General features: G+C 36.8%; 1 protein-coding gene across 1 annotated transcript; it reads right to left on the bottom strand.

The window, feature by feature from the left end:
- Positions 1-13445: 13445 nt before the first annotated feature.
- Positions 13446-15355, bottom strand: LOC113361579. Its single transcript, XM_026604781.1, has 3 exons — positions 15062-15355; positions 14249-14804; positions 13446-13962 (listed from the first exon to the last, which is right to left on the bottom strand). Exons 1-3 carry the CDS (start codon positions 15228-15230, stop codon positions 13593-13595), a joined length of 1095 nt encoding a protein of 364 aa, XP_026460566.1. The 5' UTR covers positions 15231-15355; the 3' UTR covers positions 13446-13592.
- Between the last annotated feature and the right edge of the window lie 1680 nt (positions 15356-17035).

Genomic DNA, 17035 nt, shown 5'->3' with positions numbered 1-17035 from the left:
AAACCCAACTAATCTGGAAGAAAAAATTGACCCATTTCTTGGAAACTCTGTTTGTAATGTTTCAGGTTCCACCATGTGTCTAGCTGCGTGCACATCTCAGAAGCCTGACTTTTATCCTAGTTTGACATGCTCGTATTGTTCTCTAAAGGGTCATGAACTTTCAAGGTGTTACAAGTACAAACACCAATTGAGGCACGTCAAAGAACTTCAATGAAGAGCAAATCAACTAGCAAATAAGCTTAAACTTGCTCAGAAGACCGTTGAGGTATGTAGGATCTTATCTTCATCTAAGAAGTTAGTTTCCAAGGATAAACCAAGACCATTAGAGAAGAGAGTATGGTCGAATCGTTTTGATAGACATAGGTCTGTGGATTCCTCTCAAGAGGAAAATGGTGGACAAATTGTTGTTCACCGCAACGCAACTTGATTGTGTTGTTTTGAAAATATTGTCTCATGTGCCTGATCAAAAGAGACAATGATTTTGTACTGCTCAGGCTTTAGGAAATTTTTTCTTGCTTCTTTTCTTAGTTTTTGTTCTTCCCTGTCTATCAACAAAGGAGGGTTATTATCGACAATTCTACTCTTTATAGGGTTGTGAGTTGGACGTGTACGAACCTGTTTAAAGGTTTCGAAACCCTACATTCTTTTTCCTTTCTCAAAACCTCTTTTTATCTCAAGACTACTTGTTGAGTTCAATTTGTGATTTCCTTTCACAAACTCATTCGTATGGATACTCCAAGCATGGTGACTTCTGATGGAAAAGATGTTAATATGATTGTTAAGCCATCAATCATGAAGTAAAAAGAGAAATCTCCGTTACCTCCTACCTTGAAAAGAAAAAGAAGGAATGTGAGGAAGCCAAGAGCCGTTCCTTCAAACTCTCAGAAGTTTTATGGTGTTCTTAAAGAGTTTAAGGAGATGCGAAAGGAGATTCAACAAATAAAGGCTTTTGTGTATAAGACTCATGAGATTCAGAAGGCCCTGGTTCGACAACATCAGCCGAGAAGGTTTATTGATATAAACTCCTACCTTAATGAACCTTATGTCACAATGGTTGTTAACGACAAGGAGTTCGGGGACGATAAAGAATTCTTCAAAGGTCTTATTTCCTAGTAAATCTTCTATTTTATTTTTGTTAGAAGAATAACTAGAGTTTGGAATAGCCATTATTGTGTTTACACATATCTATGTCCAACGTTTTCATCTTCATGTTTTTAGATTTATTGGTTTAAACTATAAATTTGTTTGGAAGATGATTTTTGCAGTATTAATCTTTATGGTTTTATATATTGCAAATTTGTTATGGGATATGTGTGTTTACGTCCGTGAACTATGATTGTCCCATACCTTGTCAAAAGTAAAGTGTTTCGTATGTCGATATGCATGTATTTATAAAAGAATGAATAGACTTTTGACAAATACAAAAGTTAAGCCTATTATGTCAATTAGGATGGAAGATAGGTTAAAATCTTTTGTTTGCAAGGATTATGTCTATTGAATGTCGTTATGCGAATAGTGATGGAAATAGAATGAATCCTTGTGTATTCCGCAGTATTGATCTTCCCTGATCCATATTTTATATATTACTGTGAGGCTCCATAAAGTGTCTTATGTTGAGCATTGAACGACCAAGTTGATTATTTTTATGATTAGCTGTGTTGTTGTTCCGTGAGGTACTTTATGTCGAGCATATTCAACTATATTAATCATCTTGTTTGGTTATTTAGTTGTTGCTCCGTAAGTTTTCTTATGTTGAGCATGGCCAATTAAGTTGATTACTTTTGTGATTAGTTTGGTTGTGTATTTCGATTAGATTAATTATGGGTTCTATTGTGACTAATCTAATTGTATGTTTTTAAGTCTCCATAAGTTCACTTATGTTGAGCTTTTGTCGATTAAATTAATCATGGGTTCTCTTGTGGTTAGTTTAATTGAATTTTTTGGATTCAAATTCATACTTGTATGTGATTGTTATGTCCAATAAAATCCTTCTTTTCTTTCGAAATTAAGGTCGCTCTTGTTTTTCTTTCGGGAATGACATTTTATGGGGGATAGTTCTTAATCGAACTTGTGCTTAATTGCCAAATCTTTGTGGGGAGTGCGGCTGTGGAATACTATAGGGGTTATCTTGTATCTTTACAAACTCCTTGATGAATGCATTTAGCTTCGGCTTTATGATTGCATCTAAATAAGATGATATATTTTTGCTTTCTTTTGGTCAAGAAATGTCTCTTTCGAAAATTTCATTAGGATCCCGTTCTTGTACCTTTCCCAATTTTATTGACAAAAAGGGGGAGAATTAATATGTAGTTCACACTACAAATACATATGGTTTTCGGATCATTATGTAAGGGGGACTGGTTTCCATGTAAGATGGAGTATTGACTAAGGGGGAGGGATACATATCACCATAGTATTGTTGTTGAAGTTGTGATACAATTAAACTTTGACGTTGTGTAATGATACTATGAAACTGTATAACAATGATTGAAAACTCTTGTTTTCTCCTTTTTATAGCTATGGATTTTCAACTACGATGATGCTGAACTTACAACCTTTGAGATCATTGGAGTACTTGGAAGTGACGAAGATTTCAAGTAATGTTGAAGATTAGGCATATGAAATAGGAGCTACAAAAGTTAATTTATTTATTTTTTGTATTTCATATGTATTGATAGTTTTGTCACTAAAATTGACAAAGGGGGAGATTGTTAGAGCATTGCTCGGTCGAAATCGCATGCGTTGCTATCTCAAGCATGTTTGTCAATGTTAGTGATCAAAACTATAAGTCTTGATTTCTAGTCTACTATAGCTAAGGTCTCGGACTAGGATAGAAAGTGTAGTTGAGCTCAAGAACTCCATGGAAATCATCATACAAGACGAAGGACTACTCAAGGAACCGGTGGATCTTCATCGACTAAAAGGTATGTGGAGACTTGAACTTATCTATCACCCAAAAGTCTATTTATCTCCTATCTTGAGACAAAAGTCGTTTTTCTATATAGACTTTGATTATACACATTTTCTATTTTGAGCCGAGTTTATCTCGCCTACCTATTTCTCGAAATATGTGTTGGTAAGCTTTAGGTTTAACCAAGTTCATCTTTACCTAGTGACGAAAGTCATGACAAGTTTCAATCACTTTGGAAATTGCTTACTTTGACAAAAAATAGTTTGTGAATAACAACTATAGAATATCAACGTCCTCTAAGAATATCCCAATGATTGAAATGAGATTTCAGATTATATAACCATTGGAGGATATAAGCATTGTTGTGGAAACACATATATGTATAAGTCCTTATTCCTTGAACCGAAGTTTGCGAACTTTGTTGATCAAGAGAACCGTCATGGTGGCGTGAGCCAAGTCCGCGAACTCAGTCCGCGAACTGGCGGAAGTTCTTGTCCCGAGAATTTCTGTTGGAGTTTGTGAACTCCGTCCGGGAACTTACGTCCGCAAACCCAGTCCGCGAACTTGAGTAGGTTATATCTAAAAACGATGTTTGTGAACTTATTCTTATATAAACTAAGGAATGCAAATTGCAAACCGTGGCTATATAGTTCATGAATCGATTCAAGTGAATCAAATCGTTTTTGCTTCGATTGTGTCTTGTGTAGTTACATAAGATTTCCTTGCAATTGAACAACTCTCTAACTAGTTCATTTGAGTCACTTGAACTAGTTATGGTGAAGAAGAATATGGTTGATATGAAAGTGATCATATGGCTAACCATTTGGTTGACTATTGTTGAACTAACAAATGTACAAGTTTGGGTACGGTTACACAAGCCTAGAAACGTGCATTTCATTTGTGTGTAACAAGCTAGTTTTCGATCTAACGGTTGAAAGATATTAGCTTGAATCTAAATCAGGTTTTCATCTAACGGTGAATATTGAATGCGTTGTTACCAAGCTAACATTGATTGCAAACCCTGATTTGAAAGACTATATAAGGGAGAACTCTAGCAACTGGGAAACCTAATTCCCACACCTTCTGTGTGATACTAATTGGGCTAAGCTAGAGTCGATTCTCCTTTAACCTTTGGTTTTTTCTTCTAAACCAGGTTAACGACTTAAAGACTTCATTGGGATTGTGAAGCCAGACCGATACTACTTTCTCGTAGTTGTGTGATCTGATCTTGTTGTTTCTATCGTACGAGTACAATTGTAATAATTGGCTTGAGATTGATATCTCCGATAGGCAAGATATAAAAGAAATCACAAACACTTCGTCTCATCGTTTGTGATTCCACAATATCTTTTTTCGCTGCGTCGATTAGGATTATTGTGAGGTGATTGATAATACTAGGTTGTTCTTCGGGAATATAAGTCTGGTTTATCAATTGGTTCTTGTTCACCTTGATTTATAAAAATACGGAACAAGGCTCTTAGGTATATTCGTGGGAGACAGATTTACCTATTATTGTAGACTTTTCTGTGTGATACAGATTTTTTTATTAAAGTCTTCGACTTTGAGTCGTAGCAACTCTTAGTTGTGGGTGAGATCAGCTAAGGGAATCAAGTACGTAGTATCCTGCTGGGATCAGAAACGTAGGAGCATAACTGTACCTTGGATCAATGTGAGATTGATTGGGGTTCAACTACAGTCCAGACCGAAGTTAATTTGGAGTAGGCTAGTGTCTGTAGCGGCTTAATACAGTGTGTGTTCAATCTGGACTAGGTCCCGGGGTTTTGTGCATTTGCGGGTTCCTCGTTAACAAACTTTTGGTGTCTGTGTTATTTCTTTTCCGCATTATATTTTGTTATATAATTTAAATATCACAGGTTGTACGTTGTTCAATCAATTAGAATATTCGACCTTTTGGTTATTGATTTAAATTGATTGACACTTGGATATTGGTCTTTGGAACCATACAAGTTATCTCTCTAGTATTTGATAAAGACTCGCAGATTTCTATTTGCTTGAGTATATATCAAATCGAGAGATTGAGATATAAACTCTTTGATATACTTTTTATCTAGATTGAATCTGACTGTCTAGTTGATTCTCTAGAAAGTATATTGGAGTTTGTCCATACAGATTGTTAAGCGAAATATTGGGTGTGGTTGTTGTACCCCCACTTTTTTAGTACTAATAGAGCTTCTCAATCCCAAAGAAGTCTTTAAACTGAGCGGCCGTAAGAGATTTCGCCTAATTAGGTTACTTTCCTCTCCGAATAGGCGGCTCCACCAGTAACAACACAACTAGGTAGTTTAGCTGGCTCTGAGGATTAGTTTGCTAGAAATGCAAAGTTCAATATTTATAGACAAGGAAGTTTGGACACCAAGGAATTTCCAAAACCCAATATTCTCAAAGATATGCAATAAACACAAAATCGGTTTTCATAATTCCTGGAAATGCATTGTCCAAATATTGACCGAAATCCCAATAGAAAAATCTATAATCAGTAAATGCACATTACTAATCATTATTTTCTAAAGATATGCATTTAATTGCGAGAGATTAAATAGCATATAAAAACTAAGAAACCTTAATTAAAAGATTCTCAATTTATTTCGATCCTGGGATTCTCCTTTAGCTATTAAGGAATATCTTTGAACAATTAATGATAAGAGTTACTGCACATGTTCAAAGTATGTATGTCAACATCTTTACTTTGCAAGTCCTTTTTCATGTTTCCAATCTTGGAAACGATTTGCCACACTTCCAAACAAGTTTAGAATTGGTTCGTCTGAATTCCAAGAACTATGTGATTGATTATCCTATCAAATCACCAATTATGGGTTTCTCGGTTCTACCAAAACAAGTTCGGTTCTACCTCCATGTGAGTACTGTGCATAGTCACGCTAGTTACCAAAATTCAGTTGACTAGGTACTAGGATCGGTTCCCCACAACTTATGGTAACTACCTGTATTCGGTTGCACATGTTCATAGGATCGGTTCCCCCATCTACTAAAAATGTGTTGCACCTCTTACAAGGATCGATTCCCTCTTGCAAATTTGTTGCACCTCTTACTAGGATCGATTCCCCAATGACTAGATAAAAGTTGTTATTCACAACGCATCGATCATACCATCTTGAGTGATTACTTAAGATCGGTTTCACTAATAAAAGTCATACCAATATATAAGTCAGGTCTTGTGAATAGTTTTACCAAGATACATAAACAAGTTTATGAGCGGTTATACTAAACACACATATTGGTAACCCAAAATAGATTTGCAATGAATAACAATACCAATAAGCCTAGTGATTTCCATTTCGATTCACAAAACGAGTTTATGAACTTACTTCCTTTAAACGAATGTAAAACATTGTTTCCTAGGATGAAATCTTCACTCATACCCATACATAATCACAATAGCATTCATATGATCATGTTGATGTCTTATATATAAAGTTTAATGGTTAAGCAATAAACCTCGTGTTGTATTCCTTAATACTATGTCTAACTAGAGTTTCGTACACAACTTCGCAGTTATGTTTTCAATTTTCACGACTTGAAAGATACGTTAGGGAAAGAAACAGTTGAAGTTAAATATTACTAACCTCAAGAGGAAGGATGATGTTGTCGTTGTAGCTCCATACTTCTTTACATTCTTCAAGTCTTCATGTAATACTTGTAAGTCTCATATCCTAACACTTTCAAGCTAACCTATACGAAGTTGACTCTAGTATATAATCAAGCGACTCTTTAAATGAGTTTTGATTCACTAAAATATGACAACCAAACTTGACATACCAATGCTTGGTGGGTTCAACCGAGCTATCCTCTAACATTCAGGAATGGTCCGCGAATGACACAGTGGCACGAGCACCACCACGGTCTTCCATGGTCGCCTTTGGCCATCAAAATGCCGACCCCACTTGATTCATTGATTAATGACCTAATTGATCCCATGAAGTCCATATTTGGTTCAAACTCTCTCCAAAAACTTGGACCTTTATCCATGCACTATTAGTTGGTCCAAGTACCAACAATGGCCGGTTCTGATACCCCTTGGTCGGTCTCTCTTTCTACCACAATTAGGTTTTACTACAAAATGCTCTGCAGAACGCTATTTTAATTAGGATTAAACACTGATTAATCATCCTTGCACCAAATGCTCTGCAACTGACTTTGGTGAATGCTCTACAAAGCACTTGGGAGCCACATGGTCAGTCCATCACCAGAAATATCCAGTCTCTCTTTTCCATTGGTTGATCCTCATTCAACCATTCATAGATCGCCCATCGATCAAAATTAGGTTTTTGAACCTAATGCTCCGCAGAGAATAATTCTGAACAAGTTCAAACACCAATATTTTTTTTATTGATTCAACAATCAATATATTACTTAATAATTTAATATTCAACCCAACTACCAATATTTTATTAATATTTTAATTGATATTTTATTGATTCAACTATCAATATTCAAGGAAATAATGTCTCATACTGATCCAGCTATCAGTATTTTATTGGTTCATCAATTAATACTTAGTTGGTTCATCAACCAATACTTAGTTGGTCCATCAGTTGACCATTATTTTAATACTATAATCTCTCTGCTTGTCATTCGACTTACTCATGACATGTGGATATAGGATGAACCTTCTATGATCATTCAACAATCATCTTCATACGACTTCCTGTCAAATGCTTGACACATCAACATAGTGGTTTATGATCGATCAAGCAATCTCATAAACCTATGATTATCAATCCAAATCATTCGTATATCGTTGTTTCCTTAGCTGGAAATCCTCAGTGATCCACCAGATTCAACGTCTATGGTACACAGAGCATGTTGTTGTCTCAACAGGCACTTCATGCTTAATCTATCATAACCATGGATTATGAACTACGCTCAATTCATCAATTAAGGCTCGTAGTCTAACTAGGTCAATGATTGACCATATAAAATACGTCTACAAAGCGGACTTTCACATGGGGATATTCACTAGGGTTTTAGTCTGGCGGCCTACAACACGTGCAATATGCAATACATCTACGATGAAAAATGTGAGTACGACGTGTCGGAAGTTGAAGGAGTAAATGGAATAATGGATGGATGGTCAACCAAGTCTCCCACATAAAGTGGAACTGGTTTACACACCATACCCACTTACCCATTCTTCCACTTCTCTTCAACTATCACCACTAACAGGAAATCAATGTGTTAACTACCTACGCAATAAATAGGTTCCTCAACCTGTCACTTGATAAGATTAACAAGACTCAACGTAAGAAAATCTATGACAGTCAATTATCAAGCATACAGAGAATATCTCTCGTCTTACACAGAGAAATCATCCCCATAGAAGTTCAACACATCACACTTCAATGGATCAATCTCCATTCATATCCACACAATCTCATCTTTCCTCCCTACAAATTGACCCTTCTCCTTTCTTGTGACCGAATTGAATTTGGAACGACCAATATCTTGGTTTAAGCCAGAGTAATCTTATATATTAGTCTCTCCAACTCAAAGTACTCCCATGTAATACATTTTTTTAAAGGTGTAGACGATTTGCTTCATCAAGCATTTGATTCATCGAGCACTTGCCTACTCCACCACTTTTACCCAAAAACCAGTAAACCATTTTTACCCGCAAACAGAGAGACAATATTGTCCATGAAGATCTTCATTCTTAGTGCAAGGAATTCTGAGATTAACTTGCAAGTGGTATTGCATAAAGAAATTGGCTTGTAATCAGCTGGTTGTTAAGGAAGCTTGATCTTCGGAATTAAGGATTTATTTAATTTGTTCATGCTTTTAAGAATCTTCCCTGCATTAAAGAATCTTTGCACCATGTCCACCACATATTTTCCAACTATATTCCACCGAGGCTGAAAGAAGCCAATCCCAGATTTCCATGGCTTCATAGTTTTGAGAGTAACAGGAATTTATTTTGCATCCGCTATTCTTGTAAGAAATATATTGTCAGCCTCTGTGATCTGTTCAAAAATCAAATTATTAAGTCTATCACTGATATTTAAATAAGATGTTATACTGATTTGACTGAAGTGTTAATTAAGCAGGGACTTCATTTCAGATTTTCCTGCACACCAATGACTAGCATTGTCCTTAAGAGACTCAATTTTATTTCTAGATCTTCTATAACTTGCTGTCATATGAAGTGCTTTGTGTTGTTGTCCAAATCCGTTATATAACGTTCTCCATATTTCTATCACCAATTGCCCTTCTCTAAGTTTACATTCCCCAATTTGTTTCTTTATATTTAATACCTCAGAAGTATTACTGCCATTTGTATCAGAACCTTGTAGGAGAGTTATCTCTTGTTGTTGTAGTTACCTAAAATCGGTGAGAGGCTAAAGTGGGATCCTAGGGTTTGTAAAAGTGAGTTACGGGATGTTGAGAACGAACAATCTTCGCCTAAAACACGCACAGTGGCCGTTTAAAGGTTGATTCAGTCATAGAGAAGGTTAGGGCTAGTCTTAGGGAGAGAAGCAGATGAAGAGAGAGATCAGATAATTCTAGGGTTTGAAGAAGAATTGCTCTGAGAGTTTATGAGAAAGTTGTGTTTTAGCTTGGGGAAATATATAGAGGACATGTTTATAACTTAATTCTCTAATCTTTGGTCGGTGAAGATAAGGATTGCTTGTCGTGCCGTGCGGAATAATTATCTCGTCTCTTCAGGAACAGATAGAGATAAACTAGGTTGAGTTTATATCATTATTCCACGGCCTTTACTCTCTTCTGCGGTGAGAAATAGGTCGGGTATTTCTCACATGTGCCATAGACCGCCATACCAAAACCCTAATTGATATCCCCCCATTTGTGTGAAGCTGAGTCAGTCTTTGTGATGATGTGTTGATAGAGAGAAATATTCTATTTTATCCGAGTTGTCCAAGATAGAGAGATACCCTCTGATTTGTGAGAATAACTAGGATGAGTCACGTGAAAAGACATGGAATGCCTCAGAAATCATGTGTAGAGTGTCAGAGAAGCTGAGTTTGACCTCCCTCTCTCCATGGCCAGTCACATATATCTCGTGGAGACCGTATTCTTGATTTTGGGTCCCTATGTTGAGCATGTAGAGCTCAAGATAAGTTATCCACGTTTTTGGATAATTGTGTATAATTCAGGCCCAATTTACTAGCCGTGAGTGTGTTTGAGACGCTGAGAAAGAGGCATGAGGCCTAGATAAGGCTTGTGCCTAAGTCTTGTACTTGCATAAGACTTTTTAGACGAGATGGCTTAGCTCGGATGAAGGCACCTGAGATTTAGCCGACGCAACTGAGGCTGTCTGAGATTTGGATGACGCGTATGGAGCGGTATGATATTTGGATGATGGGTTTGAGACCGTCTGATATTTATCTGACGGGTTCGAGACCGTCTGATATTTGGCCAACGGGATGGAGTCTATTCAAGACTTGGCCAACAGATGCAATCTCTCCGAAGTTATCTAGAACATGTTTGGAAAAGAAAATAAGGCTTGCACGTCTAATAATGTCTCTGCGAGACTTCCGCTCACTTGTCTTTGACCAACTTATCTTGCAGAGATGTGCTAGGAATCAATTGTGTCCGTATTTACAGGGCCGACATGACTAGTGTATCTCGGAAGAACGTTCTATGAATCTGTCGAAAGGTCCCAGAGGCAGAATAACCAGTGTATCTCGCGGGTATGTCCTAGGAATTATTCAGAAACCTCAGTAAGTCGAGTCATAGCCTAGAGTATACATGACCAGTGTATCTCGCGATGATGTACTCGGAATCAGTCCTTGATATCAAACAGGATAAGTCGTGCTTACAGGAGACATGTATGTCTTCACTCTGGGTCATAGGTCCGTCGGGGACGTTTTTACGCATCTACAGATCCTACATGACCAGAAGCATCTCGCGGGGATGTAAACTAGGAATCATGGCATCATAATCATCCGCGTCTCGCGAAGACATGCTGGAATTGTGGCTGTTCTAGGTCATAAGTCTGTCAGGGACGTTTTACGCTCTACGGAACCTACGTGACCAGCAGTATCTCATCGAGGATATGTGCTAGGAATCACGGCATCACGACCAGCAGTGTCTCACGGGGACGTATACTAGAAATCGTGGCTATGCGGGTACCTTGAGGACCAAGGGCTTAATCTCTTCCATGAAAGTTGATTTTTGTCTATGGTCTTGAAATGACACTTTTGTCCCTTATCCAAATTTCACCATCTACTGCTGCAAAGATTTTATTGTATTTTGATTATTTCTTAAAGAAGCTTTGTTCCACTTACATATATTTCTTCAGGAAAAACTCAATATTTTCTCAAGAAAAAAAAAACCAGAAGAACCCCCTACTTTATTGTTCTATGCCAGAATATCCCGATCTTTACAAGTGTTATCTCTCATCCAACATTCATAGAATTTGCATGTCCTGCTCGCATAAGAGTATTAGAAGTAAGATTGAGAAATATGGGAAAATGATCAGACACTATTTGAGGGAGACGAAAAATATGAGAATCTGGAAAGCATATTAACCAATGAGCACTAACAATAAGCTTTGTCCAATCTTAATAGTATTCTTCCAGTGCCATGTTTGTTACTTGTCCAAGTAAATGGATTACCATGAAAACCCAAGTCACTTAACACTGCATTATTAGTATATTGAACAATACTAGAAGAAACACTATTTGTATTTCTATCCTCTAGTTAAAGAGTAATGTTAGTTATCTAAGAACAATCCAATGCAAGTTAGGATTATCTTTTCCTAAACTTTCTATAAGACTACATTGTGCATTTCTAAAATTAGAGTTAGGAGTGTTGTACAACATGTAAAGATCCACTCATGTTTAGAAGGGTCACTAACTATTTAGCAATATATCATGTTTTTTTTATGGGAAGAAGGAAAAGGCCTCCATCTCTACCTACACTAGGAACATAAAAATAATTGGAGAAATTTAAGGGTCTAACATATCAAGATTTTGTCAGAATCTATCTTTGTTTCAGACAGAAAATGATATCAGCATTATGAAAACAATTTAAACCCCTAATATAATTTTTAGAGTTTTTACTGACAAACATTGCAGTTCCAACTGATGATTTTCATGTTGTGACAAGTGTTGATAACAAAAGTAAACATAGATTTTTTAACAAATAAATCAACTACATGGGATATTTTGAAAATGAACCAATTATTAACTTTGCAGGTATTAAAATTTTGATTTGATAAAGAATAAGTTTGTAAAGTACATGAGACTCCCCTAATGCACTAGCAGATTGTGTACTTACTTGGATGCACTATAAATAAATAAAAAAATAAAAAAAAACCTTCTACCTAAAGTTCATCTCCAATCCCCAAGATATTATCTAACATACTTTATTTTAATTTTAGAGACAAAAGGATGATGTGGACTTAAGACCCAAGGAATGAAGAAAGTCTAATCTAGACTTGTCCTTTATCCTCGTTTAGCCATATCATATTTCTTTATGACCTTGATCCTTGCATTAAAGATGATAACCGACACTCACAATTCAAAGTTTGTAGGCCTCGTCCCTGCCCATGTGGACTAGCATAGGGCCATGTTTTGTATGTGTCGGTTTTTATAATGTCCACTCTTATCGGTTTGTTCAAATTTTTCAACAAAAATTTGGTAGAAAAAGTTTTAAATCCTAGGTGTCATGATATTTTAAGAGCTTTGCCCCTTATATTGGAGATGCTCTTACTTCACTTAATTAAGTACTAAGCGAATTCTCTTCCTTGAATATCAAATGGTGTATAACTTAAGACGAAGCCACTCGGACCTTGACTATGTCTTTAAAAATCATAAATATTTTTCTTTTTTGATCGAAAGATGGGCTTTGGGAAATCCCTAAATTTATTTATTAAACTACCTTGTTCAAATTGAGGTTTGGGTTGCTACACAATGAAAGTGGTAGATAGACATACCCTCTTGTTTCATCATTACACACTGCACACTAATACAACCAATCTACAATGTGAACTTTTTGATCTACATGAAACAGAATAAAATGGAAAAGACTAATCTGAATAATGGTATTTTACTTATTCTTTATCCACTTAGAGACTTCTTCTTTGTTAAGATAAAATCCTTTGCAGAAGAAGTAGTTTGCACTAATCACTGTAATCACGATCCATTCTAATAGCCATTGATCTTCTTTGTATAAATATTGATTATCGTCTTGTCGGAATTGATCATTTTCAAAAATATGCTTCAATCTCTCATCGGATTTCAATAAAAGAGTCCAAAGGCTATATTAGAACACACTAGTGGCGATTGGAACCAGAATTATTACAAGGCATGTGATAGCCATTGTACACAAGAACACTAACATAAAAATAACTTCAAAAACCTAAATCTATTCTACAATCCCAAATTTACTTGGAAAATCAGATATACCAGATCCAATCCAAATAAATCTAGGTTTGAAGAAGAAGATTTTGGAAAACCTAGCGTTGGATAATTGTTTACAAAAAAAACGGTTATGCTGGGAATTTTGAAGAGAGAGGAAAAACAAACATCAACACTAAATAGTCAAACAACCAAAGATGTTCATTTACGAGACAGTACACACACATACATGTACATGTGATGTGATCAATCTTTTACATATATGGTATAGAATTATAAATAGATTTGTTACTTGTATAGCTACTTTAAGTAGTTAAAGCAGTTCAATTCTTGCAAGGAGTGAGATTACAGAGAACAGCAGTGTTGTTGTTGTAGGCAAGACCAGAATTAGCTCTCTTAAATCGTAATGCAATTTGGAGTGCTTGTCGAGTTGAACCCATCAAAGCCGAGTTCATGCGTTCCCCGACACTTATTGTAGGGTACCTAAACTGAAGACTGTTGTATGAATTGAGTAGTGCAGTGGTCCCTTCCCTCAGGAGTGTCCTGTAAACATCCCCTTTCCCCTGAAGTCCCTTCCATAATGTCATGTCTGTCCCGTACCTCCCCGCAGCGATTAGTCCGAAAGCAACGGCTACTTTCGTATCTGGTCCCACTACGTTCCAGTGACACTTATGCTCTGCCTTTGTCCATTCCCTACATTCAGTTCATGAAAAATGAAAATTTTAAATTTCGTCTTGGAACGTGGAGTTGTGGACAGTAGAAACAAGTTCACATTAGTGCGCTTATATCACAAATACGAGCCAAATTAGGTTTAATTGGATCTTGTCCTAGTTAACATTGTAAGTGTAATACAGACAACTCTCTCCATAAGTTCAAAATTTGCAGAGAAAATGGTAGTCTAGCGTTCATGTATTAACCATCTTTTGAATCAAAAAAATAAAATGAAAATTTGATAGATATGGAAGGTTAGCGAACTTACCCATACGGACATGCCGAAGCTTGGAGGAAAGGCATGGGAGGTAATCTGGTAGTAGGAGGTGATGGTGCATGAGGAAGAGGTAAAGCAGGATTACCACCATCACTACCTGAGCCAGGGGGAGGGTTGGGAGTGGTTGGTGGTGGTATTTTGGCAATAGGAGGTGAGGGTACAGGAAGAATAGGTGGAGTAGTCCCACTACCACCACCAGCACCACCTGATCCAGGTAATGGGCTTGTAGTTGGTGGTGATGGTGGACTAGTAGTATTAGATGTAGAGCAAAATGACATTGGTTTGGAAGGTTGAGCTAGCAAGGAGTCCACAGCATACATTTCCATATTGAACATGCTGAACATAAGTCTTAAACTTTGCGCTGGTCCAGCAGCTGCCCCACAGCCTGATGATGCATCAGTGCTACCAACGAGCTGAGCATAACAACCACTTAACTTAGGGTTGCCCTCAAAACTCATTGAGTAACTCCCAACCAAATTGGTAGTCTCCTCCTTCATCATTGTTACTTGCCCATCGATTCCGCTACATGTTACTGCCACTTTCATACCTACATATAAATGTCCACCATGAGTTTTAAGCAACTTTTAGTTGAATGCAGAATCAATAGGAAAAAACATCTAACTTCAGAGGAGACGAAAGCAACTTAGATCGTTGCAGAATATAAACGAAAAAGAAAAATGACTATATATTCATAGATGATCTAGTGCAATCAAAATAGAAAAATGTTCACGGTACTAAAATACCAACATTACTAAATGAAGAAGCATATAAATGTGATGTAAAGTTGTGTGTCGTTTAATTTACCAGAGAGTGGGTAATCAAAGAGACTCCGTTCTCCGTCTTTGCATTGGTCACAGAAGACGGTGCCAGTGACCATAGCATCTCCAACTGTTTCATATACAGCTACTGAAGCTAATAGCACAACCACTAATAAAAATTCGGTATTGGGATAAACATAATTGTAAGATGCCATTACACAATGTAGAGGAATTTCAATTTCCTATGAAAATTTGAATATCTTGGATGAAGGTTAAGAAAGCAAGAGTGAAGAGTGAGATAGAAAAGTTGAACAGGAGAATGAGGAAGGTGTATGAAGGGATTTGGTACAGAGGGTTCAACTAGAGGGTTTAGATATAAAGTAAAAAAAGGAATGGAGTTATAAATGTGGTCTAGTTCTACGATTCAACTTTCAACTGCCAAAATAAATGAAGAAGAAAAATGTGAAACCGGAACTGGAAGCAGATGAAAAAGTACGAATTTGCATTCAATTGGCCATTGAATGAATATACATATATATATATATGTTTACAGTTTTAGTGCTACTGTCTATCCGCCGAGCAAGGCATGTTCACATTCAAAATATGGGTTAGACACGTGATATGAGAAGACAAGTCCTCAGCAGAATTAGGCTCATTGCGCAAACTTGTAATTCTATCGTCTATGAAAATAGATGTGTCCCTTTGAATGATTTTTTCAAAAAATTTAAGGTCGGTGAGAAAATATGTCTAGGAAGCCTATGCCCGAGCAACCATATACAGGAGAACCGACTTCTTTAAATATATGCTGAACTTAAATTTTTGGCTAGTGTACTACTAATATGTTTAAGACTCCGATCTGTCTGTGCGAAACTTGTGACTGTGTCAGTGAGCTAGAGCCAAATTTTGAGAGCAAAGACTTGAATTACCAGACATAGAGAAAGCCACCTATTTCTAATAGGGGATATTTCCCCGGATTGGATTCCTTTTGAGCTAGTGTCCGTTACCTGTTTGTATACAATTTGGATGTCATGTTGTGGATGGTGAATTTTAACAAAGGGTAAAACAGTCATTTTGCGTGAATATTTAACAAGTGTAAAATAGTAATTTTACACTATGGAGCAAAATGGTCATTTTATAATTTAACGTGAAAAATCATATTCATCAAGTTTTGGAAAAAGCGCAAAATAGCTATTTTACCAAAAGTCGACGTAAAGGACATAACTGTCATTTTGGACTCAGAAATATTGAACTCGCTTCAAGTAGTAGAACTTCCACGGCTGAATTCCTTGTACTTGTTATGTATATCAGTTGCTCAGATTCTAAATATCCTAATGTTCACGACATATTGCTTTAACCCTCATCTCAGTGTTCCGATGGCAGACAAGTCACTCTCTCAACACATCATCCTATTGTTGAGATGGCATCACTTCCTCAACACTCATCGTTGTGTTGTCATGGCATCACTTCCTCAACAGATCACCCTAGTGTTGAGACGACATCACTTCCTCAACACTCATCACTGTGTTGTCACGGCATCACTGCCTCAATACTCATCCTAGTGTTGTCACGGCATTACTGCCTAAACACATCATCTTAGTGTTGAGACGACATCACTTCCTCAACACTCATCATTTTGTTGTCATCGCATCACTTCCTCAACACATCATCCTAGTGCTGAGACGATATCACTTCCTCAACACTCATCGATGTGTTGTCACGACATCACTGCCCCAACACTCATCATTGTGTTTTCACGACATCACTGCCTAATGTTGATACATGAAAAATGAAACCCCTTAACGGGATAGGGGTGCCCCTAAAGGGAGAGATAAACCTAGTGTGAGATATGGGGACTTGGGGACTAGGCCCAAGTCCAATGAAGAAATACCCTTGAGGTAAAAAGGACAAAGGAGGGATTAACAAATAAGAAGGAGGTTATATTAAGGAATGACATTAAAAGTAATTAAGGAGGTTTAAGACATGTGTCATGATGACATAAAAGGAGGGACCTTTTGGAAAG

The sequence above is a fragment of the Papaver somniferum genome, chromosome 3 (assembly GCF_003573695.1).
Source record: "Papaver somniferum cultivar HN1 chromosome 3, ASM357369v1, whole genome shotgun sequence".
Lineage (NCBI taxonomy): Eukaryota > Viridiplantae > Streptophyta > Magnoliopsida > Ranunculales > Papaveraceae > Papaver > Papaver somniferum.
Note: the sequence above shows the minus strand (reverse complement) of the source record. Positions and strands in the feature narration are given on the sequence as shown.

What these genes read in the sequence shown, in the direction of transcription:
- LOC113361579 (XM_026604781.1), bottom strand. Translation starts at nt 15,230, where the DNA reads ATGGCATCTTACAATTATGTTTATCCCAATACCGAATTTTTATTAGTG. An exon ending in CTTTGATTACCCACTCTCTG is followed by an intron (nt 14,805 to 15,061) that starts GTAAATTAAACG and finishes ATTTATATGTAG; the next exon opens with GTATGAAAGTGGCAGTAACA. An exon ending in GCTTCGGCATGTCCGTATGG is followed by an intron (nt 13,963 to 14,248) that starts GTAAGTTCGCTA and finishes AACTGAATGTAG; the next exon opens with GGAATGGACAAAGGCAGAGC.